The 21,596-nt window shown below is 43.0% G+C and overlaps 3 protein-coding genes across 16 annotated transcripts in view; all 3 read right to left on the bottom strand.

Annotated features, from left to right (window-relative positions):
• Positions 1-819: 819 nt before the first annotated feature.
• nepro (nucleolus and neural progenitor protein) lies at positions 820-5,640 on the bottom strand. Of its 2 annotated transcripts, XM_029137473.2 has the most exons (10): positions 4,237-4,376; positions 3,758-3,857; positions 3,432-3,586; positions 3,203-3,291; positions 2,858-2,986; positions 2,615-2,692; positions 2,201-2,472; positions 2,001-2,059; positions 1,679-1,902; positions 820-1,591 (listed from the first exon to the last, which is right to left on the bottom strand). In XM_029137473.2, exons 2-10 carry the CDS (start codon positions 3,840-3,842, stop codon positions 1,270-1,272), a joined length of 1,413 nt encoding a protein of 470 aa, XP_028993306.1. In that variant the 5' UTR covers positions 3,843-3,857; positions 4,237-4,376; the 3' UTR covers positions 820-1,269. The 2 variants fall into 2 exon arrangements, 1 of the variants encoding a protein (XP_028993306.1); XR_008693347.1 differs by lacking the exons at positions 820-1,591; positions 1,679-1,902; positions 2,001-2,059; ... (2 more) ...; positions 2,858-2,986; positions 3,203-3,291 and adding exons at positions 4,475-4,689; positions 4,776-4,827; positions 4,922-5,158; positions 5,457-5,640 and having other exon boundaries at positions 3,449-3,586; positions 4,237-4,394.
• A 114-nt stretch (positions 5,641-5,754) lies between these two features.
• On the bottom strand, positions 5,755-9,972 carry poglut2 (protein O-glucosyltransferase 2). Its single transcript, XM_029137472.3, has 10 exons — positions 9,503-9,972; positions 8,929-9,134; positions 8,602-8,807; positions 8,375-8,452; positions 8,095-8,267; positions 7,665-7,902; positions 6,854-7,063; positions 6,651-6,740; positions 6,331-6,435; positions 5,755-5,892 (listed from the first exon to the last, which is right to left on the bottom strand). The coding sequence occupies exons 1-10, from the start codon at positions 9,691-9,693 to the stop codon at positions 5,875-5,877; spliced, it is 1,515 nt and encodes a 504-aa protein (XP_028993305.1). The 5' UTR covers positions 9,694-9,972; the 3' UTR covers positions 5,755-5,874.
• A 638-nt stretch (positions 9,973-10,610) lies between these two features.
• Positions 10,611-21,596, bottom strand: part of stxbp5l (syntaxin binding protein 5L) — a 71,803-nt gene continuing 60,817 nt past the window's right edge. For 7 of the 13 annotated variants that reach the window (XM_029137460.3, XM_029137461.3, XM_029137464.3 and 4 more), the window contains 7 exons: positions 17,468-17,569; positions 16,387-16,626; positions 15,069-15,432; positions 14,461-14,626; positions 13,794-13,905; positions 13,474-13,694; positions 10,611-13,363 (listed from right to left, as the gene is read on the bottom strand). In XM_029137460.3, the coding sequence (XP_028993293.1) occupies positions 13,322-13,363; positions 13,474-13,694; positions 13,794-13,905; positions 14,461-14,626; positions 15,069-15,432; positions 16,387-16,626; positions 17,468-17,569 (1,247 nt within the window). In that variant the 3' untranslated portion in view covers positions 10,611-13,321. The remainder of the gene's footprint in view (positions 13,364-13,473; positions 13,695-13,793; positions 13,906-14,460; positions 14,627-15,068; positions 15,433-16,386; positions 16,627-17,467; positions 17,570-21,596) is intronic. The other 6 variants (XM_029137463.3, XM_029137467.3, XM_029137470.3 and 3 more) reach the window with 1 other exon arrangement.

Here is a 21,596-nt window from a genome sequence, read left to right as displayed (position 1 = left end):
AGGTAACAAATGACAAGTCAGGGTTTTCCACTGTGGCTGCCCTTTGCTTTTTGTGTCTCTGTGGGCATAACGGGATGACTGATTTAATACGCCTCTGAGCAGGAATGTTGAGTCTTTTCATCCTTGGCCACACAAATGTCTATGTGCTCAGTGTCCCACAGGTGCCATTAAAAATATAAACGAATTGCATATTGGGAGTATAGACCTATATATTGAGACGCATGATTTAGGCCACATTATGCCAGCGTGGCTTTGACTGGATGCTTTTGAAGAACTGATGGAATACAGTATGCAGTATGTATGTTGAGAACACAAAAGAGGTGTGTAAGTGAAAAAAATGTTTCTTCTTTATTCTATGCGGTTATTGTATGATTCATTACCTATGTTCTGCACTTAATATCTTATGTTTTGTTCAATGGTTGCCTCTGCCTGATAGACTCTGGACTCTAGCTCCCAAACCCAAGGCCGGGGAGTTGTTTCTCTGTCTGTTGAGACCGTCCTCTCTGATAGTCAGACGCCAGGGATGCAGGTGTGAGAATGTAAACATCGCCACACACACGGCAACAGTGATGAGATGCTGCATGCAGTCTGATTGGGCTACACAGACGTCCCACCGTAGTCAGACCCAGAAGTTAAAAGGCAGAAGCAACTTGAGGATTGTGGGCTCTTTTAATCACACCTTCGTGGTGTGTGCACTGATCTCCCTGGCTGGTTTTTGGTTTGTTGATGTGCACGATCAACACCCATGTTTTTGATTTGCTTTGCCCATTATTTTTATTTTCCTATATTTTTATAATAAATGACAAAAAAAGACAACTCTCTTATTTGCCTCTTTATGTGAAATTTCCACCACAGGTGCAACACTTCTACAACAGAAAGCTGCACAATCAGCTTTCTTGCTTTTTTTTTAATTTCACAACAACTTGTGCAAGTTAAACACTGTTATCCAAAGTGTGGTTCTATAAGAGTTAGAATCACAATACCTTTTGCCTCATATAATTGTTTATTCTGATCTCAACGTAAGAAGAAAAAAACCTTTTAACTCTTATCATTAACAGTTGAGGTTTTTCAGTCAGCATCAATCACTGCTGTGGTGTTTTGTGTTGGCAACTGTGCAAATTGACTCTACACCACACCACTGTGAGTCACTAAAGCTTATTGATACAGCAGCAGTTTTCAGGTGCTATTTATCATTTGAAAATCAATTTTCAGCCATGTTTCTTTCAAAATCTGTCACTGTGTTGCATTGTGTTTCTAATTTACAAAATGTCACAAAGAAATAGAAGAAAATATATCATCAATGTCATCATAGCCATCAGACTCGGTGTTCTGAGGGGATGGTTCATGTGTAGTCCTGCTTCTTGGACAGTCCTCTGACACTCCAGACAAATGTGTCCTCCTCTGCCGCCTCTTGCGGGAGTTCTTTTTAAATAATGAAGACTTAAATTGACTTCTGAGTGAATGTAATCTGGTTCTCAGATGAGCATTTCTCCTCACGGCGGCTGAAAAACAGCAGGTTTTTGGCATTGATCCTTGAGGAGATGAGGCCCAGCAAGCTTCCTTTCTGAAGGTCTGTAACTTCCTCTGAATGCTGATGAAATCAAATAATGAGCAATCGATATAACAACAGCACACTAGGGTAAGTATTTTACTTTATGTTGTGTAGTGTGACTCTTACTTGTAACCTGATGCCTCTAGAGATTTTAGCTTCTGGCACTTCAAACGCAGGAAGGTTAGAAAGCATTTCTCTTTCCCCATGTTTTCAGATTTACACCAGAGGATCATTTCCTCCAGATGTTTTGCCATATCTGTAAAAGTAGTTGCATCCCTCAGTTGTTTCCTGAACTTCTGTTTTTTCTTGGCAGCCTTTGTTTCCTGTGAAAGGTCTTTGCCCTTGGGTGCCTATGAAATCACAAGAACGGGTGTATTGAATGACAACACATGGTAATTGAATGCGATTTTAATGCAACAGATATTTCATAACTGTTTTAGTCACATACCTCTCTTAGGTGCCTGATCACCTCAAGTAAAGGCTTTGTGTCAGCATAAACAACTATATCTGGAAAAAAAAGAAAGAAGTTCTGTAACTACTGTTTTAACAATAACTGATAGAGTAACGAGTGTATAAATCAAGAGTGAATTAACAATACAGGGCTGCATATCATCCAAGGCTGTATCATCTAAACATCAAGTTTCACACCTCTTTTGAGAGCAACACCCAGGTCTTCTTTTGTATTCCTTGCATGCCCCTGGTTGACTGTTGTTTCCTTGGAGCGTTTGGCACGGGAATCCTGCTTTGATTGTTTTTTTAAATACAAAATGTCAGAGGGGGGAAAGAATTGGGTCATGTCCGCTGGAAGGGAGAAGTCTGTGAGGTACGGCATTGGTTGGGCATGGGCTACTTCTCTGAGCAGTACCAGGAGCTGCTTGTACAGGGGGGGCAGACTGATGAGTATGCCTCGGCAAATTACCCTAATGCAGGGCAAAGACAGATGGGTTTAAACCACAGAGGCCAAACAAACACGTTAAAATGCAATTTTAAGCCAAGATAATGTTATAAAATGCAGTGTTCACACTAATTCTGCCAACTGGAAAAATGTTGAAAAGCCCTCACCAGAGACGACTGACCATTCCAATTATCACCATATTCAAGACTACAAACTCCTCCAAGTTCAACTGCTGCTTCGTGAAACTAAAATATTAATTCTTGTTAAGGGAAAATCAAGAGCACCAACAGCTCCAAGCTGGAATCAAGACATTTTTACATTGACAAGATCACATATGAGCTTCAGAAAGTTCCATTACATGAGTCTTTAGGATTATTGTCTTCAAACAGAGCAACAAAGAGAAAGGATACATAAAAGCTCTGCTGCAGCGAGTTAGTGTGCAGCTCATGAGCTGGGCAGCTCCTAGCAACTTGAGACCCAGCCACTCCAACATGGGTTGACTGGGAACGCCACAGTTACCAGTCTTCAAACTTACACCTCTAGAAAAAAAAATAGATTAAATAAATGTATACTACAGTTGAGTTGATCTGATAGTAATGCACAAAACTATTTCACGGCTATTAATTATTCTGGATATTTTAAATTAATTGCTGCCCATTTGTGTCCTTCCCCACCTTCCTCAATAAGACTACTTTATTCCCACACCAGCCGCATCCAGTTGGATGTGAACATTACTCTGAGCCAGTACCACTTACCTCTGTATCTCATTAGGACACAGATCAGTCAGGTCCTGAAGAGCAACATCAAGCTTCATGTTCTTCAGCCTGTTTATACATTGTTCAACCTTTGAGAAATAAAACAACAGTAAAGCTTAAAAATCACAGTTCTGTCAGACCAGAAGAATAATAAATGCATAAACCAGCTCTGTGTGTGCCAATATAGTACTGACATGGAGCTAACACTGTACATGGTAAGAACACTCACCTGTTGCAAGCACTTGAACGTCTTGTTTCCTCTGAAGCTGTTCTCGAGGTTGTACAGCAGCTGGTAGAGAACCCTGACCTCCGTTTGGAGAAGCTCGCTGTTGATTATTTTAAGGACATTCGTGCTTTCCACCAGCAGGGCTTTAACATTTGCACCTGCAAAAATAGCAAAGACATCTAAACTCTCCTTAGCTCATCTTTAACTTGAGTCCATGTCCCCATCCCCACGTGGGTTGGCACTAACGCACATGTGGCGCTCTGTTTACGCCACGCATTACGTCACAAACAAAGATATGTAACTTGTATCGTCAGATATATGCATCATACCTGTTTTCTTGCTAAAATGTATACGAACACTGGAAAGAGCACCGGGGAAAGGGATGTTTACTCTGTTCCACGGCTCTCCTGCCATGACGCCGACGCGTCCCTGTAAACCAGAAACACGGAAGTGAATCAGCCAATCGCATTTGACCACAGAAACGTCACACCTCGTGTTAAAGGGACAGTGCCCACTATTTGCCCGATACGTCATCAGTTGTACTCTTCTGACTCCTGATGCGAGTTTGTTTTATTTAGGAGATCTAGATTATGTAGAGAAACTACAGCCATAACTTAATTCTATGTGTACATGTTTAGAGTTTAAAAACTAACCATTACAAATTAAATGTCTGTTGTGTAGTTCTTAATCTGTCAAACATGTCTTGAAAAAAGCAATGGCACAATTCTGCCTTTCTGGTAAAAAATATCCTTTATTCAAAAAGTTTAACAAAACAAATAAAATAAAAGCATCTGGCATTATAATCTACCCATCTTGCTTGCTCATCCAGGCAATGACTTGCAAGTTCACTTCATGCAGCACAGACTCTTCTGACCTTCCCTTCACTGTTAGTCCATGGCTTCCTCCTTGTAGCCAGAAAACATCAACTTTAGCTTTTACTTCTTTCAGCATCTCAGCAAAGAGAACCTGAATAGAGACAAGAAGTAAACGTTCTTTTATGTCAATAAAAATGTATGAAAATAAAAAGAGCCCTGACCACTCCTCACTCGGTCACACATGTTGTCCTCGGTGCCTGACAAAAACAGTACAGACACATGTTCAGGCAGCCCCCTGAGATCTTCACTGCGCTGCTTATGGGCATGTGTCTGTCCTGGTGGGTGCAGGGGGAAGGACAGGCAGATGACACCTTGCAGTAAATCGTCCATCTGATCAACCAGCTGCCTAGCTAAAGCTGCAGCAGCACGGCTACCCATCGACCTGCCTGTGGACACAGATGTGGTTGGGTTGTGTAAGCATTTGGAGATGTGGCTGGTAGTTACACACTGTAAGTGAACTATGGGCACTTACCTCCAACATATATTTGGTTTATGTTAATCTTCTCCAGTGATTTCAGATAATCCTAGAGGGTAAACACGCGTGAAGGCATTTCTAATTGCAAGCACAGATGAGTGCACAGACCCCATGAGTGTAACTGACAACATGGCGATGCTTACCCACACAGCCCGGTAGGCTTTCACTCTATATGCCAAGTTTAAACCTTTGCATGTGAAGCGCAGACACAGGAAGCCACCGGATGCCAGAGCGTGTGCCAGAGAAACCAGATGTTTGAAGTTCATGTCTCCACCAGCTCCGTGTGTGAGGATGACGGCAGTGTGCACATCTGTCACAGAGGCAGGAACACACAGCACAGCATCCAGGTGTTTCCTCCCGAACGGTACCTTCACAGTGTCCTACAAGTCAACGAACGTTATTTTATACGAACTCGCATTTCTTACCGTTATTGAAAGGCAAAAAGTGAAGTAACAGTGAAGTTCAGCGGGGTTTACTAAGCTAGCTGTTAGCTTAATTAGCTAAGTTTGGGTGCACAATGGGACATCAGGTGATGTATCTGATCAGTTACCTGAACTTTTTACATCGTCACAAAGTGTACAAAACACCGTTTATTGTACTCGTTATTATATTAACACTTACTTTGGCTCCGGTTATATATTTAAAATGTGCACGTATTTTTTCAGTGGCTTTATTTACCTCTTCAAACCTATCCATTGCAAGACGTTTTCTTCTCTGGACATTCAATACTTAGGAACTGCATTACTTTATTACAGTGACATCTAGCGGCGAGGGGCTGTTATGGCACCCACAACAGCATTACGTTAGTTTTAATATGAATCTGAGAAAAATATTGTAACCTACACTAGTCTGAAGGTAAAGATACTTGCAACTATGGCTTTAACCTCAGTCAAATAAACTAGACATTCATATTTTCTGTGTGAGTTGTGCTGATTGTATTTGTAAGCATAACAGAAGAGGGAACATAGTCATATGATTCCTGTCATACAAAAAATACATTTATTTTGAACATGACATCCAATTTATTCATTCAACGTTTTTTGGCACTTTTGGCACTTGTAATGAAAGACTCTTTTGTATATGGATGACGAGTCAATCAAAGCTCATCCTTTGTCTGAAAAAAAAACACGAATAACAGGTTAGAATCAGAATTTGTGCTGTCAGCTTTCCTGCAAGATGTATTACGCAGCAGGGTATCAAATAGGAGTATTATACGTGCAGTGACACATTTCACCCACCAGAGGGAGACACAACCCAGAGCGTGCCTGTAGTTTAAACATGAATACCATGAAGGAAAACACTATAATATAATGACTCATGTCTTAATTCTATTTAGTTAATTTGTTATCAGGTTATCAGGATAACATTCAACACCTTCAAGAGAAACAAATTAATTGAGGTCCAGGCTGTTTACAGGGTGTACTAGTATGTGAGTCTCCATCAGCTGGGTGGCAATGTGAAGTTATGATGGTGATCATGTAAGTCTATTTGCAGGAGGGAGCTGAAACAGTAATAAAGTCACAGTCAAAAGCAACCTCATGTCATTCCTTACCCTCGACCTGTGGCAGGAACATGGAAACAGGTCATCAGTGGGCTGCTCCACAAGCTCCATGCCCTTACGAACCACGGGCTCACTGACCTGGAGTTTGGCATACCCCTACAAGAACAGCATTAAACACAGATAAAATAATATTGCAGGGGTGGTGCATCCTGATAATTGAAAATGACTGAAAACCATTGTATTTATAATAAGATAAATAATAAACTAGAGAACCAGTGCAACAGACTGATCCCTGTCAGACACGGCAACTGGACATTACAGTATGTCCTCATAGTACTATTGAATACTACCTGCAGTTCCTTGATTTTTACCTTGAAAAGTTGGTAATAGTAACAAAATATGTTGTCTCCCATGAGGTGGTTGCGGGCAAACTGCTGACCCGCCAGTGCAATTTTCTTGGCCTGAAAGAATAAGAAAAGAATCACCAGTCTGTATTATTTTATAACTGATAGAAAAACATGTTTTAGTCACCAAAATTATACTAATTGGGATGGACATTGTTCATTTGCGTCACCTCTCCATCGTGGTCGCGAGCCCACTGGACCTTTTCCAGCAGGTCCCCCAGGTCTGCTCTTATTGGGATGTAGTGCTCCCACGCGCGGAGCTCATTGTAAAAGTGCTCGTAGTAGGCAGAATCCTGCTTAAAGACCACACTGTCCCCTGCCAACAGGTAGGGCAGTCGATACGCCGCCACAGTGCCGTCGATGTTGATCTGGTACTTGTACTGGTGGTGGACATGCAATCAAAACAAAAAAGGAGCAGACATCTTTCAAGATCTATGTAGGATATGATAAAATGTTGCCGGTTTTACAAATTCAGTGGATGAACTTCATGAACTGAGGCATCATTTCTTACCATAGATTTAGATTAATCTGCCTATTAACCTAACACTTAGATGTGGTATTTTACACCTCCCGCAGACACAAAGCTACTACACATGGGGGTTCCCAGGAGGCGTGTTTTCTGGCAACCCGTTTTCACTTGCCTGTGAGGAGTAGTGTGCTCCATCATCCCCAGACAAATATTTCTGTCTTTAGCCTGTTACTACATTCCTCCGTACACACTGTTTGTCTGGCGGCACTGACTAGAAATGTTTTCCTATGGTTTTAAAACAGTTTGCTCAAAATTTTAAATAGTTGCAGAATTCAAAGTTAAGCCCAATTTTATATTACATATTCTATGGCACTATTTTATATTACATACATTTCTTATAACTATTATAAATGTTAGTATCTATAACCAATATTATATGTAATAGATTATAAAGTTACCATTCGACTTCGCTCAATAACGTTTTCATTTCACAGCTATAAAGAAGTGCTTACCTTGAAAAAGTCAAAGAAGGAGACATGTTTGACCAGCGGCCCATACAGGCTCTCGTCGTGTTTGAAAAAGAAGAAGTTGGTGAAAGCGGCATCTATCGTGTTGGGGTGAGCTCGTGACAGCTTGACCAGGTCTAGTCGCTCCTGGCGACTGTCCCGTCCCCTCCAGAAGGCTGTAGCGTTCTTCTCGGACCACGGTGGCCCCGTGTTGGCCTGAACTGACATCATGTCCAGGCTGACTCTGTTCAATTAACGGCCACAAGGTTCAGTGACAGATCTGGTGCATTGAATACATGTGTGAAAGGTAAGCATCAGACAGCATCTCAGCAGCACATTTAGGTTGAGGCCCTTGGAAAGTCTGTCTGTACTGTAACTGGAACATTATACTACCTAGGCCTGCTTAACTTTATGTAATGGTGTTATGGAGCCTCACCTTCCCATTGTCTCCAGAACCGATTCGGTGAGGTCATAAGTGGGCATGACAATGTCTCTGGTGTTGTTCGAGCCACACCACGAAAAGATAGGATGATTCTTTTCACTGGGTTTCCTCTTCTCCAATGGCCAGTCACCCAAATTAACAAAAAACTCCATATCTGGGAGCTTAACCTGGTAAATAAAAGGAAGGCAAAATTATTGTTCACAGCATGTTTACCCACCAGGTACACATGCTTCAATAGGCAGAACATGAGAACACATATTTAACAAAATCTTACCTTTCTTGTGAGTGAAAGGAGGAGGGCATCCATAAAGATTCTAAAACCCACATGTTCCCCAAATGTTTTAACATACACCTACAAAACAAGAGCAAACGTGTTACCATTTTGACGGGCATCACACACACGTGCTGAGAAGCAAAGTGATCAAACATTACAATAGGACATCTGGACAGAAACATAGTTCCAAATCACAGCCCAGAACGCTTGTGTTGAAGGTGATGTACCTTGTTGTCTACGATGGTATAATGGCAGAGACTTTGCCTCTGTCCAAAGCGTTGAGGAATCTCCTTAGCATTACGATCCAGGTCGACACTAGTAAAAAGAGATAAGTCCGAGTCTATCTGTGGAAATGACTGAGGGCAATGCATGTGGGCCTCCCACTCAGAACCACTGGGCTGAGGACAGTCACAGCCCTCATGGTACACATGTCCTTCACGGGCAAAAAAAAAAAAAGAAAGAAGAATCATTCACATCCTTCTAGCGAATACGTGTCATAAACCAGATCCAGAAAAACATACTGCACATCCAAAGTGTCTTGGGTTGTGTTGTACCTTTCAGAATGTACGGTGACTTGGCCACATGCTTGTCCCTGAGCAGAATGTGAACGTGGAGGTCCCTGTAGGTGGCGTACATTCTGTAGCGAACCAGGAACGACCCGTCCTTGCGATCCAGTACCTGGATCCAAATTCTGGTGAACCGCTCCACTGGCGAGTCGATCTTCACATCAAAGGTCTTCTCACCCGGTGACTTTGTTAAACTGGGAGTGACAGAATACAGAAAATATGCTCCTGTTGTCAGCTGTTTGGGTAAGAACGAAGGACTTTCCATGTTAACATCATATAACTGCAGTAATTTGAAATGAAAGCGAGAATTTATAATCTATCCTCACAAAATGCTGCTTAGTAACAGAGTACCTACCACCAATACCCATACATCATGTCACACTGTAACTACTGTATTGTATACTATACAATAATTGTACAGAGTGTAAATATTATTATAAATATACCAACAAACTAGTTGTCGAGAGTTCAGCAAATCAGCAAATATGAATTTGAGCTAAATCCTGATTAATGCTAATGCTACTTCTAGCTATGCCAAAGCCTGTGGGGCAGAGTTACTTACTTTTTCCCAGAGCTGTCCACCGCCTGGATGTAAAAGAACCGGGCTGGGAGGACGATGTCCGGCTCCAGCCCGGGGCCCCAGACTAAAGTTAGGGCAGCACTGGGTGCGGAGGCCGCTTGAGCCCCGGGGAGAACATGTGTGATCACATCCAGATAGAAAAGCAGCAGCCACGAAGGCGCTCGGAGAAACATGGTTAGTTCTGTCTGCCTATTGTTAATGAGAGACTCGTCACTTCTCGCACACAGCTCCACTCAAACCTGCCATTGTTCGTCCAAACAGCGTTTACTCGGCATCTGCGGCTAATGTCCGCATATTAGCTTGTTCCGTTTGTTGGAGCATTGTTCAGACGTGGCATTTTTCGCAGTTGTTAACACGAGCTTCGCATAAACTCATGTTATAAATTGCCGTTAGCCAGCGCTATTCGCAAATTCCTCAGTCCAAGAATTTTCCTTGTACACGAGCAACAGGCGGGGATAAAACGCACATGCATAGATCTGATTCGTTGTCGCTCAACTAGCTCTGGATCTGATTGGCTCAATTGCAGAGGGAGCCAAAGTAAAAAGCTGATTGGAGAGAAATCCAGAAGTATTGAAAGCACAGCCCATATAGTGTTACACCCAGGTAGATGGGTAGGAATGCGTATTGGCTTGTAGTAGTAGCTTGATTAGCGGCATTTTTTTAAAAACAATATTGCAGATTCTGCAAACTGTAAAAGTAATGTTCGACAATTATAGATGTATTGAAGACTGTAGTCATAAATAACATAGGAGTACCACATTTCAATACAAGTAGGTGTACTGCTGTAAATGTTACAAGCTTTATGAGTAATGTGTTATTACAAATAATACATGAAATGTAGGGAGATAGGGAGATAGATTATTGCAGAGACATGCATTTTAATGAGATAACTTGCTGACTGTGCTACTCAGATTATCAATCAGATGATTCGCTCCAAGAGTAAAGGGTAACTGACGACATATTAATGTTACAAACATTCTGCAATCCCAAGCCTGCTTGTTTTATGTGAGGAAGCTCACAAGAGTTTAATAAATAAATAAAAATCTGATTGTTTCGGTTAGTAGCCAGTGAATCAAAACTTGCAAATGTGTACATCAACCAATGTTTATTTCGGTTTGCTTTTGCATCAACATGTTTTCAGTTCTTTTTTTGTCAAGTAATTTCTATTACACTAGTATAATATCAAGAAGAACAAAAAGTGGTAGAATCCATTTAAATAAGACAAACTTTGCTGCCATCATTGAGAAAACCAGAGAAATGCCTTTTCAGGATACTACGTTGTGAAGAACTACAGAGTTCCAGTGATTTAGACAGAGCCAGAATACCAGATACAGTACCAGCAGTAACAGGTACAACATATACAGAGAAAAATATCCCAAGAATGTCTTTATCTTTTAATGTTTTTTTGTTGGTTTGTTTCACCTTTCTCTCAAGATTGAACTGTACAGTTAATATAAAAAACAAAAACATACTAACAAAACACCCTGTCAGTAGAAGTCAGATTTTTTTTTGTATTTTCTTGTAGATTTGTTTGTGTACGTGTGACTACGTGTGCGTTTTCTCTGCCACTGACAGAACTGCACTGAACACAAATCTCACTGACGATACAGAGATAGAAGAGAAACTTACAGTATGTCAGGTTTATGCCGTTGAATTCAATCACGTGTCATTCTTCAAATGGACAAATAACTGCGTGGATTTGAGCGGGTTCAACGTGGTATCTCTCAGCAATGTGTCACAGCCTGACAGGAAGTAGGCAGAAATGACAACCAATCAAGACTCAGTTCTATTATCTTTTAGCCTTAGTATGTTTTTGTGTGTTGCTGTGCATATTTTTTTGTGGTACTGACATCAAAATTGCGTTACATCAGTAAACGTGTGTGCATGAAGGCCTGACGTGTTAGAAATGGATGTCGATAATCCTGATTGGTTTTCATGGTAATTAAAAATACAGACAAATACACTAGTACAAAATATCCTCCTCAGTTAATACTGTTTGCCCGTGTCATGTGGCTATCCATCGACATGTACAACACAATCACAATATGATACACAACCATGTATCATGAAACATTTTGTTGTTTTTAACATACAAGAGCCTTCAGTTGAGAGGCCATCACCATCAAATACAGGAGGATATCATAGTCATCAAGAACGATATTGAACAAAAAAAAAAGAAATAATTAACACATATGCCCTCAGCTGAAATTGTTGCAAATGTTTTACACATGTACATAAGTTTCTTCACTGACTCAACATCTGAACACCACTGGAAAAATACCTACTGATTAAAACCTTCACTGGTAATTGACTCACACAATTTTCAAATGGACGTAACTCCAATTCCTCGTTATTCTCACCACAGAGACGGTGACAAACAAGTGAAACGTATCCTCTGCGATCATGAAAAGAGAACTGCTCCAGTTTAATGCTGAAAATGCACAGCTTTCAAAAGGACTGAGGCGGAAAGAGACGAGGGGCTGTCATTCGTTTCTGATTGCTTCTGGCGGAGAGAGAGAGTCCAGTTGGACGCCCGGAGCTCTCCCTTCCTCACTCACACACGCAATGCAGCGGTTCGCTAAACCGGAACATCTGACAAAGGCAGCTAGAAACTGGAATAGTGAACAGACAACCATGAAAAAATAAAAGAACACTCTAATTTATGTATTTTTTCAGAATAAAACAAACTTATTTGTTCATAAATGCCCTCTATGACTAACTCCAGGTACTTTAGCTCACCTGAATTTATGACAACCGACAATCAATTAGTTCTTCATTAATTTACACATCTTTCTTTTTATGGCACATGAATAGTATATTGTGTCATACTATAGATAAAACCACACTGTGTCAAAATATGCTCTTTCCTTTCCAAACGTCTTGTAGCAATCTGTTTTCTTTATATTTGGGGGGAGAATTGATCGTCCTCATCATCAATTGTTAATTTTGTAAGTAGCAGCAGCCAAAAAGTAAAACTAAATCTGTGTGATTTGAGTATAAATATTATGGATTTGTGTTTGCACTGTGCAGCCCAGAGTATGTTGTAATACGTTTTAGCTTCATTATGTGTGTAGAGAAAGATAATTATGTGCATTTAATACTGTGTTAAGTGATAAGAAAAAAAAAACTTTTGAATAGAACAAAAAAAAAGCTAAAGAAACATAGGTTTTGGCTTAATAGCAATGCAGGTATATATTTCCCTTTTTATATATAGCTTTTATGTCAATATTTCAAAAAATATAAAGTTTTTCATAGTTTCTGTTGTTGGCTTACATCATTAAATAAAACTTTTTATTTGTGTATCTCTTAAAGTAGCATGCTGCTTTTTAATATGGCAGTTGGATATTTGTAATAGTCATCCATTTGTATTTCATGCATGTCTTCTTGGTATCATAACGTGAGTATCTACACAGTGAGGCCCAAAAACCCAACAAACACACACACACACACACACACACACACACACACACACACACACACACACACACACACACACACACACACACACACACACACACACACACACACTCCAGCACCTCACATTTCCTTCCATCTTCAGTCCTTCAGGCGCCGCCATCCTCCTTCTGTTCTGACTACTGCACGATCAGACAAGGAACTGACCTGTCCTTGTTATTCAACAATGTGACGGTGCCGTACGTACTGTACAGCCAGTCGAGGAGCCGTAACGACAAAGTCACTCTTGAGTCTCTTCTTCAGTCGCTCTCTTTGCAGAGTGAAAGTCCCTGTCCCGGCGTAAAGCTTCCAGCGGTTAAAGGGCGGTCTCAGCCCTCGGTCCTGTCATTAGAACTGGTACCACTTCTTGTCCTTACACTTTAACATCAACTACAAAAAGACAAAAATCACAGAAATCAACTGAAAGGAACTTTATCTTTCTTTATCTATCTTTTATGTTTTTATCTTTTATTTTTTCGGTTTCTTGCTTGCATTTATACCTCGTGGGCGTGTTTGGAGAAGGTCTCTGCGCTGGTCATCATCAGGGCCGTCCGTTCCTCCAGTTCCCCCAGTCTTTGCCCTCTCTCATCCAGAGCAATGCGGGCCCGGGCCAGTTCCCCCACTGCTCCGCTAGCCGCAACCTTCATGCCCTCCACCCCCGCCTGTCCCGGAATGTGCTGTGCCAGACTCCGCGAAGCCTTCCCTGCTGCTGCCTCACCAACTGTAAACAACATATTAAAAAAAAAGAAAATGACCATAATAAATAAATGAAGTGCCTTGTGTGTAAATGATGTCACTCTGAAGTAATAAAGCAACACACAGAGCTCTTCTCTGTCGAAGTTATGGGCGTTTCCTCCAAAGAACCCCTTAAGAAAACCTCTGTTCTGGGCTTCTGGGGTCTCTATAGGTGTAAACAACTCTCCCAGCATGTCCTGCAATTAATAGGAATAGAAGAAAAACAAACAGATGAAGCACTACTTCATTGAGGAACTTATTGACTATTACAGTAATTATGTTTGTAAAATCACTGAAGAATGGGTAAATGTACTGAAGCAATTCATTTCTTGCGATTAAAACAAATGACTGTCTTGTTGTCAGTGGATTCCTCAGTGACCTCAGTGGATAGAACCTGAATAACCAACATTCGCCTGTAGGTGGCAGTATGGCGACGTTGTGTTACCAGCTGTCCTCGCCGTCTATCATTATTAGTGAGAATCCAGCTTGAATATGTATAAGACAAAGCGTACATGCACAGCGTGAAAGCACATCCACACAATATGTGACACCTCTCCCTAAACTTGGGTTTGGCTTCACTAACACTGGGGATAATAACGCCTGCGGGTTCGCTTCATCACTGATGGTTTTTCTGAAGTCGGCCCTGATGATGATGTTAAAAGGCACAAATGATGGGTCACATGACACGACACCAGACAGGCCTCGGTATGTAACACGCACACGGAGCAGGCAGAGGGAAAAGCAGCGCTGACCTGCAGGTTGTCACACATCTCCTGGATGTATGTGATTCTCTGGATCTCGGTGGGGGAGCTAAGGTACAACGCCTGCCCACCGTTGGTGAAGCAGAAGGTTCTGGCAATACGCATGTCTGTCAGAGGCAGGTAATTGACATCCATCAGCGGTCTTAGACTGGGCAAGCTGGACCAGGAGAACACACAACACACATCACAGGTACGTCAGTGTTAGTCCAATGTCTATACATTGTAATGTACAAGGTGTAGCTATGAATAAAACGCATCAATCATAATTAAACCAGAACAATACGTGTGCTGATTATCTGCACTGAAGAGCGTCATGTCCACAGGTGTGTTTGAACCCAACATTATTCACAGTGTGTTCAAATGAATCACACTATGATTAGGAAACACTGAATATAAAAGGCCACTATTACATTTAACCAATCTTAAAAGCTATTATTTCAGACCTCAAATGATAAACTGTTCGAATCAAATCCAACAATTTAGCAGCGGAGAAAAAAAAAATTCTATTAACACACTCAGTAACTGCTGAAAACATCACAGCTTGAGTTTCGGGCCCCGAAGACGCGCTGGAAGCAAATGTGCGCCGCCGCTCCACAGACCTGAGCGTCATGACGTGTCCGTTGGCGCAGAAGCAGGCGAGGCACACGCTGTTGCACACGGACACCACGTCGGCCCGCAGCACGAACGACGCCTCCGTGATGTTGTGGACGAAGAGGCAGGACTGCGACGGCATCAGGAACACTTTGGCCTGCCTCTCGGAGCACAGCACGGCCAGGTGGCCCTCCCCGCAGGCGTCCTGCGAGGACGACGGCGAGAAGTGGACCAGCTTGCGCCGCCGCGGTCGCTCGGGGTCCTCGGGGGCGTTGGGGTCCCTCCAGACCTCGTAGGGGCTCTGGACGAGCGCGCCCAGGCAGTCCAGGAAGCCGAAGCGCAACACCGAGCCCTTCAGCATCAGCACCGCTCCTGGGGGGTGTTTGGTCAGAGTCAACACAGTCGAATGGGGAACGGCACACAGGGACGGGCTAATATTTGCAAAGAGGCCGCGCGCGAGCCAAAACCCGAGAGCAACGCATTCATCTCCACTAAAGGTTTGACTAAAATGCATAAATGCCTCTATCTTTTGCTGAGAGGCCGACGTTGCCAGTCTGAGAGGGAGACTTTGAGAGGTAACAAGGCAACGCGGTCTGCACGGATTCTTGCTCTTGAGTACAGAATAAGTTTTCCATGACAACAAATGGTCTCTTAGTGGAAACAAATGAGCCGCTGGGAGCCAGTATTAGTTAAACCAGCCCTGAGATGTCCAGTGGCTGGGCCTGCTTTTTCCCATCATCCTCTTCTTCTATCTACTGTATCATCTTTACTTTTCTACATTCTGTATTACTAGTTCTGTGAATTACACTTGCTAATATCATTAACACTGATGCAGGTTTAAACACTGCTCAAACACAGTGTGGACCCTTTGATCGTAGCCAGAGGATAATGCTCGAAGCGTCCCCTCGCCCTGAAGACCATAGAACATAGGGTACGGCCCATTTATTCTGTTTTCATCGAGCACGTTCGAACACTAAAAACATCACATTAGGCTTTATATCTGTCGCGTGGAGCATAAAACCTGTGAGCGCGGCTCCAGAGCCGCGGGAGAGCAGAACACTTCAATCAAAAGCATGTACTCTGAATTAAAACAGGCAAAACAGCTGAACGGCTTTACGGTTTGCTTTATGGCTTTTTCTAATATTTTCAAAATATTACTGATATTCTGATTAAATAAAAGATCATGTTGTGATTTCACGCAGTGGAGCTTAATGTCTTTTTTTTTCTAAACTTTTGATTTATTATGTATTTGCCGTTGCTAACAAGTCTAACAGCGGTTTTATGTTGCCTTGAGAGCAGCAGCTCAGCTTTGCGAGTGCAACTCACCACTGGGCCCAATGGTGACAGGTTCCTCCATCCTCTCTTCCTGGTCCGTGGGAATAGACATGGGGATGACCAGGACCACGCCTAAGCTGGTGCCCACCCACAGACACGGGGTGGGCAGCGCGTCGCTCTTGCGCGCAAAGGACTCCCCGAACTGCAGCGTGGTGACGGCCTCTTTGGTGTCCCGGTCGATGCTGGAGACGCTGGAGCTGCGCGAGCGGCTGAAGGAGTTCTCGCGGCTCTCTGCAGGAAGCGCGGCGTGCGGGAGGAGAGACGACGCGAAGCAGCATCGTGAGAGGGACGGGGAGATGGGAGGAGAGAGAGAGAGAGAGAGAGAGAGAGAGAGAGAGAGAGGTTGTTGAATGTAGAGTTATGGAATGGGAACGAAAATGAGGACCAAGAACAACGGATGGTTGCATGTGAGGAGAAGCAGTTGAAAAGGAAAATAAGAATAAGACAGAAATAAGAAGACACTAGAAGACAAATATAAGTTGTCATGTAAAATCTTAGAACAAATCGCGAAGCGCTGAGAAGCAAAGTGATCAAACATTACAATAGGACATCTGGACAGAAACATAATTCCAAATCACAGCCTAGAGCGCACACACACACACACACACACACACACACACACACACACACACACACACACACACACACACACACACACACACACACACACACACACACACACACAGAAACTGCTTCAAGTCTATCTGAGTGCTGCCCATTCAGGTCCTCCATTGTGTACTTAAAGCCTCCATCATAAAAGTATTTCTGTATTGCTGCGTTTCTGAATTATTCAGAGTCAGGCGATGTGCAGCGCTGGGTTCTCAGCCAAATGTTATACAGAGTGCAGACTTTACGTAACGTCAGATGGGTGCTGTTTGCCAAAATGTGGGCTGCCTGCAAAACATACACTTCCACGAAGATGACGCTGCACAGCAGCACCTCCAGGCGCGTTTCGGATGAGACCGGGGCCACAGGACGGGACGGACTGACAAACTGACTGACTGACTGACAGACGGACGCACGGACGGACGTGTAGCAGTCAGACGCACGGCGGCGCGTGTGTGGCCCTTACCTCTCTCACTCCAGCAGTAGGGGCTGGTGGTGTGGTGCTCGTCGTGGGAGTACATAGTGACTCCGTGTAACTGCTGGAGCATTGCCCTCCTGGATGCATAACCTACGCGCCCCCCCCACAGCGTGAGCCCCCATAGAACAGACCACAGCCGGCATGAACACGCACACACGCACACACGCACCAGGCAAAAAACAGGACGAACGGATGAACAGCGAAACATGAGAATGAAAGGGAAAGAAAGAAAGATGCAACTGAGTGTGTGAGCGCGGATTAAAAAATATATAAAGAAACAGAAAGTCAGTGAAACCGAGACTTCTCAAGCACGTTTCTGGAGGCCACGCATCCTTCACTGCACGTCCACTCTCTCCCATAACCCCATTAAAACCATACAGTTTAGTCCAAAAAAGAGCTGATTTGGAGTTTTTTCTTCTCACAGTGGATGGTTTTATTGCTTCTCTAAATTCCAGGTATGGTGACAACACTATTGTTTTCCGCTGCTGGCAGTCACCCAGACAAAGCATCGTTTTGCTGTGAATGTGGGGAGCGGCAGGTTTGGGCTCGGCCGCGTGTCACCGGGGTGTGTTTACGTGTTTACGCCGCGCGACAGAGCCTGTGGGGTACTGGCTAATGAAAGTCAAGCACAGCGGCACTCTGACAGGACACAGGGACCCCTCGGGGACCCTTACGGGGTGCTGGAGGCAGGTGAGGCAGACAGACAATCTGAGGCGGTGAGACAGACAACGCACCAGGTACATGCACATACAGGTGGAACAGGACGCGTTCTGCAGACGCACGGACGAGAAGCGGACAGTAACTTCCTGCTTTTACTTGGCACCTGTTATCACATCTGATTTGTATTTGCAGCAGCATTAAACAGCAAATGTGTCATATTTGACCACATAATCTAACCTCAGGGTCATAAGGGGCTGCTTATATCACAAAGCCGTACAGTATAACATCACACCTTCAGATTCTGCACTTGATTTGATTTGGTCTCACATTCAGTGCACATGTAGGCGTGAGTAGGTGCAGACTTGACTGTGTTTTCAATAGGTTCTTCAGCAGCCGACTGCTGAGTCACATCACGATGTTAATACTGTCTCTCATCCGTGACGGACGCCGGAGTGCATGTGTGTGGATTTCTACTCTTCAGATTTAACCCACTCTGACTCTGTTCCCGCGTCTGCTTCGGCATAATTGCATCTTCAATATTTAATAGGTGCGCTGCCCAGCGGAGACGGGAGGTATGGAAATGTTTACCATACAGAGGCTGGCTTCCCCTGTCACCTCTCTCCCGCCTCCTCTCCTGGCATGCAGGACTCATTAACATCGGCCTCATCTCTCGCACCGCTTGTTGACCTTTAATTATTCCAGTGATCCTGCTGGCTCTTCACCGTGGTGACCCGGTGCCGCTGATAAACAACAGCGCCAAAGGTGGGCAGCGCTTCGGTAAATACGCAGACGTCTGCCGAGGGAAGCGGCGCTTTGCGTTAAAGCTGCTGCCATGTTTGCATTGGAGAGGAAAGGGAAACATTATTGTTGTTCATCCAGTGCAGAGCCCATTGACAACAAAGATAATAAAACAAAATACTAACCAATAGACGACAATGCTTTAAAATAAATACAGCTCTATTTGGAGTTAGAAGAATTTCTACCATGGTTTGCACTGGTCTGGTTGACAATGCACCTCTAGCCCAACAATGACTTAAATAAAACATTCAACTTGTGCTAATGAAAAACTGCTTCTCTGAAGTTCAATGTTTTATAATGAGGTCGATGAAGATTGTAGAGCGAGTCTAATTGCAGGACTCATGTGAAAGGGTCAGGCTGCACCTCAATAAATAGTTCTGCGTTTGCCCTGGGTAATATTTAGCATCATCGCTTAGTGTAGCACAAATATGATCGCTAAAATTCCACATGGGGACAATAGGAACAGATGTTTCTGGATTCGATTAAAAAGAAAAAGCATTTTACAACCGGTGCCTCTGATGGTCTGTTATTTGTGCAGCACGGCTTCACTCACTACACTCACATGATTTGATAATGTGATAGCGTTGGGTCCCGTATGGAAAGATTAGCGCGTGTTAATCTGTCAGAGGCCTGATTGAAAGTAAACACACACAGGTCCACGGGTGAGTGACCAGCTTTGCCCAAAGGTACTTCCCTCCAGGCATAAATTCAGCTGTGACGCATCAGCTGCAGCACATGTACAGTATTAATCAGCAACTCTCTTACTGTAAATAACAGCTTATGTGATATTACATAGATATATGATTAATAATATGAACAATGTTTCTGTTTATTGTTTGTTTTTTATTGGGCATCGCCTTTTTCTAGTCAAAAGTGAAGGGAGGCGAAGACATTACAGGACAATGTCAAAAGTCCTATTAGGATGAAATGTGTTTGTCTCCTGTCTGAGTGGGAGGAAATTGTCTTTTCAAAGTCATTATGTGCATTGCATGGACGCCTTGATGCCTGAAGCCCGACAGTGACAGTATAAGTGCAGAATTTCGTACATAGTGTGTAATTATATGTTGTTGTGTCGTCTTAATGGAAGCCTTTTTCTGCCAGTTTTGACATCAGTGTGGAACAAAAGTACTACTGGGACTGTCATTTTAACACTTCACTTCAAATCACATGTGTTTTCTTATTTCCTTTTTACAAAGAGCTCTGGCTATTACTTCCAATATATTTTTTGAGACAAAACACATTATCAGCAGGGATGGAAGAGCCGAAGACTTCAAAATGATAACGATCAGAGAGGCGAGAAGGCGAGCGTGTGATAAATTAGTTGGTGGTTTGCTAGCATCGGCATGCTAATGCTATCGGTTAGCGCTTCTGTTATTCTCTCTCCACTCTCACCTTCTCGCCTCACGTCATCATTATTACGATATAACTGTCATTACTCAGTCCGTTGGTCCCTGCCAATTTTGTGATCTGTCTCAAACCTCAAATGTGAATTCTGTAAAGGTGCCGTAAAGTGACAGTAATCTAATTGAGCTTACAGGTCTTAAAAGCCGAAGTACCTTTTAATGGAACACTGGCAAAATACACTAAGCATCAACCTATTCTGTTGCTGCTGTTTTTCGCCAAAGTCCTAAATGTTGAAAAGCAGGCAGGTCTTTGCTTTAAGGCCTCCTTGGCGTCGGCTCTTCAACATAATAATACTATAATAGCACTAAAACACGTACAGTACGCAGAATGAGGACAAACGTACACATTCTGTTTTATTACACAGTAAAAAGGCACATGCACGGTGCACACACTCACACGAGAACGCACACGAATGCACACAGCGATCTTCACACTGATCATGGAGATGTGAACCCTACTAGGCCGAAGCATTTTCAGAGCAAGTCAGTATGTGAATAAAAGAAGTTCAAATGGAAGGGAATAAATGTCAGATCTGTCACAGAGAATGTCAAAATGCCAGAGAGCGAATCGTGCTTTAACGGTTATCTCCTGCTGCTTAGTCGGCTCTTTTATCTGTGTGCACACTGGGATTCAATCAATTTCGAATATCCCCAAAAAAGGGGAATGTTCTGGTCGTCACTGGATGGATCTATTGCATTAATTTTCATAACGGCCCCCACCGGGTTTAGTGGAACGTGAGAAATTGGTGGCCACCCCACATAAACCACATGCACCCTGTTAGCGATCAGACACGTAGCATCCAGGTTTCCTTCATGAGGAAGGAAAGAAATAAGACAATAAACTTACAGCGTTCACTTTTTCGCACTATGAAAAATGCAGAGATTCACTAATTCACTGAAGTAAAAGTTGGTTACGACACCTACGTCTGCATTGGTGTCTCAGCCTGGCAGGTGGTTGACACAAGCAAATCTATTAAGGGACACAATGCAAGAGCAGAGTCTTGCATTTCAAGCAAAATCTGTACTACAAATGTCATAAGGTGATGCTAATGCAAGCTGCAGAAACAGTTACTGTACAGTAGCTAAATAAAAGACTCACAACAGTGATGTCATCTTGTTTAACTTGCTGAGTTTCACAAGCAACAAATGGGTGATTTACCAAGTCCCACTTCTCTTATTTACTCTAGATAAGCTTTTCATATAATAATTCACGGGACACAGCTGCTCCTCGCACTAATAATGATGACAAGCTGGAA

This window comes from Betta splendens, chromosome 21 (assembly GCF_900634795.4).
Source record: "Betta splendens chromosome 21, fBetSpl5.4, whole genome shotgun sequence".
Lineage (NCBI taxonomy): Eukaryota > Metazoa > Chordata > Actinopteri > Anabantiformes > Osphronemidae > Betta > Betta splendens.
The sequence above is the reverse complement of the archived record's forward strand: the minus strand, read 5'-3'. Positions and strand labels throughout refer to the sequence as shown.